At 51.9% G+C, this 3,174-nt stretch overlaps 1 protein-coding gene across 1 annotated transcript; it reads right to left on the bottom strand.

Annotated features, from left to right (window-relative positions):
• Positions 1–601: 601 nt before the first annotated feature.
• LOC127760214 (gibberellin 2-beta-dioxygenase 3) lies at positions 602–2,892 on the bottom strand. The gene is made up of 3 exons (XM_052284434.1): positions 2,340–2,892; positions 1,892–2,237; positions 602–1,204 (listed from the first exon to the last, which is right to left on the bottom strand). The coding sequence occupies exons 1-3, from the start codon at positions 2,732–2,734 to the stop codon at positions 962–964; spliced, it is 984 nt and encodes a 327-aa protein (XP_052140394.1). The 5' UTR covers positions 2,735–2,892; the 3' UTR covers positions 602–961.
• Positions 2,893–3,174: the final 282 nt, after the last annotated feature.

Genomic DNA, 3,174 nt, shown 5'->3' with positions numbered 1-3,174 from the left:
TTATTATGTTAATATAAGATGTTTAGATTGAGGGGCAGTGTTAGATTAGCTAAACTACTTTGAACTTATCACATATGCAAACGGATTAAGATGGCTGGTAAGTTTGTTATTGTTCAGTTGCACGCACGACGTTCATCCAATCTAGGTTTTCTCTCACAAGTTACAACAAAAATAACAAATATATATGTGAATGTACGGTAACTATTTTCAGCTTAACTTGTTCTTTTTATTGTAACTTGTACAAATCAAATTTGGTCTTGCATGTTTGTGGAGTGATATATTTCATATTAATCTATTTTAGTAATTTTTTGATAACTATTTAGATGACATGTAATAATAAAGGGATATCCTGAGTGATGAAAATTCATTAATCTTGAAGGTGACATTGTACACCAATAGATATATCTCCATCAATGCATTTGGACCGCGCAGAAGTCAGATGCATAACGAAAGAGAGAGACTATAATATTTACTTGTTAACACAAGCCACGTACTATACACACATAGGTAAAAGTACGTTACGTATACGAAATACACGCACACATAATTAATGCTCAGAAAGCATGACGAGAAAATCAAAGGCAAGAGGAAAAAAGAAACAACCAAAGGAAGAAAAGAACCCCTTTGTTGTGCTATATTTGGTTAACATTAACTATTGGAGGCTGTTCATCCATCGATCAGCATTCCGAAACAGGAAAGGAGCCCACCTCACCACACACGGTGATTAGCCACACGAGAAAAATCTAGCTATCCATCCAACCTGGCTGTACATTGTGCATCTTGAAGTTATTATCTTCTTCCTGTTTTTATTTTCTTTTCTTTTTCTCTCTTAAGCAGCTTCATCTTCTCGTGGTCATGGTGTACCGTACGTGTGCGTGAGACATAGCTAAGGTAGCTAGCTGCCATGCAGTAAAGTCGTTGTTGCTTGACCGGCCAGTTCTGTTGCTAGGCATCTAGCTAGCTACTTCTTCTCAAACTGGGCCAGCCTGTTGTCTCCAAGCCTTGATTTGTAGGCAGCCTTCTTGTACTCATCCCATGTGAACTCCTTGTACAGGCTCTGCTCTCCCTCCCCCAGCAGCTGTGGCAATGGTGCAATCCTCTGTGCTAACGGTGGCCCTCCAAAGTAGATGAAGGAAACCCTAGACTTTAGGCTGTTGGCCACCACCCTGTGCTTCACGCTCTTGAACCTCCCATTGGTCAGAACCTGTACAGGACCAAGAAACCACATGTATATCTATCAGCATATGTGTAATACGGTTATAATCAGCATGCGTAATACGGTAATAGTCAGCACGAAAAATTAATCAAACGGATCTGTGCTTCTTGTGCTAACGGATAAAGAAATATTGTCCATCTGTATATGGGAAGTGCACAAAGTGTTTAAGAGTGTGTGCATGACGACGCAATGAGATGCCACGCAGGCATAACAGAAGTGTTCATGCCTAACACACACACATATATATGTTCATGTACTGAATCTGCTCGTTAGTGGCGGCAGTTATTGGGTCTCGAGTGTCGTAGTTATCTACGAAACCCAGTCCCTGCCGTGTGGGGCTGTGGCCATCGTACCATATGCTATCATGCAGGTGAACCCCTTTCCTTTTCTTGCTTGTCTCGTCTTAATTGGGTTAGTATATTCGTCCAGATGATGATTCTTTCTTTTTAATACCGATGTGAACTGGAACGATGTCCCGGTTGACCCGCTCACTAGGCGCAGCCATTTCAGCCGTGTCCACGTCATTTAATTTAGTAATTTAATCTACACCATCTAGTTTAATGGGAATTATTCTGGAAAAAGGAAAAAGTATGGTAAAGAAAGAGGAAGGTAGCGCGTCGATGGAATTGGTGTCACGTGGCAGCGCCAAGGGTCGGGGCTGTACCGCGTACGTACCTGCAACGAGTCGCCGACGTTGACGAAGAAGGAGTCGCGGTCGGAGGGCACGGACACCCACTGGCCGTCGCGGAGCGCGATCTGCAGGCCGGACGTGCCGTTTGAGCGGAGCACGGAGACGAGCTGCGGGTCGGTGTGCTCGCCGAAGCCGGTGACGCTGCAGCCGAGCCCCTGCAGCGCGCGGCACGGCGGGTAGTGGTTCACGCGGAACACCTGGTCGCTCCCTTCCGCCGTCACCAGCGCGCTCAGCGCGTCCGCCTGCGCAATGCCCAGCCCCTCCGACATCGCCTCCATCACCCGCACCGCCAGCTTCCGCACCCCCGAGATGTACTCGTTCAGAGCGGCCCTGCATGCATGACGCGCGCGCACCATGTCAAACACTAGGTAAAAAACCGAGAGAAACGGACGGGGCTGATATTATATATCGCCGTCGGTTTTGAGGGCTCACCGGAAGACCGCGCAGGACGGGACGGTGCAGGCGTCGGCGAGCGACGCGTCGTCGAGGGCGAGGAGGAGGTACTCGAGCCACCCCATGTCGCCATTGAACCCGATCCGCTTGCTGCCGTACCCGAACGGGTAGGCCGGGCCGGAGCGGTCCTTGTCGGGCTGCGTCTGGGAGAAGAACCTGACGGCCTCCGACTCGGCCTTGTCCATCGTGTCCGTGGCCACGCCGTGGTTGACGACCTTGAAGAACCCGTACCGCTCGCAGGCGTCCACCACGGCCCTCGCCGCGCCGGGGCTGCCGAGGTCGACGACCGGCACGCCGGAGAAGACGTCGCCGGGGTCCGGCGACCTCAGCAGCGGGATGTGATCGACGGCGGGCGGGCCAGCGAGAACCACCATGGCCAATAGCGTGTGCGAGGGACAGAGGCTCTCACTTAAGCTCACTTCTCCAAGAAACAGGGCAGGAGAGCGAGCGAGAAGCAGGGGAGAGGAGGTTGATGGCCGGTGGTGCGTTGCTGTGGTGTTGTACCACTGACTGCAAGTGCATGTGGGGGAGAAGTGGGAGAGGTCGGGCGTATATATAGAGCGGGGGAGGGCACCTGCCGGTTGGGTGGGCCTCTCCCCCTGCGGCGCGGGTCCCCGCGGGCAGAGTCACGGAGAGGGCGAGACGCGAGAAACGGCGGTTCGGTTTGGTGCTCTGGTTTCTCACGGCGTCGCTCGCTCGCGCGCGCGCGCGCGCTGCTCTGACTCGCCTGGGGGTGGGGCGCATGCACGCCTACTTTATCTGGTGGTGGCAATGGAGCCAAGGCCGTCGTGGAGGGGCCGCGACGTGTCCGAAC

This window comes from Oryza glaberrima, chromosome 1 (genome assembly GCF_000147395.1).
Source record: "Oryza glaberrima chromosome 1, OglaRS2, whole genome shotgun sequence".
Lineage (NCBI taxonomy): Eukaryota > Viridiplantae > Streptophyta > Magnoliopsida > Poales > Poaceae > Oryza > Oryza glaberrima.
This window is presented reverse-complemented; position numbering and strand designations above follow the sequence as displayed.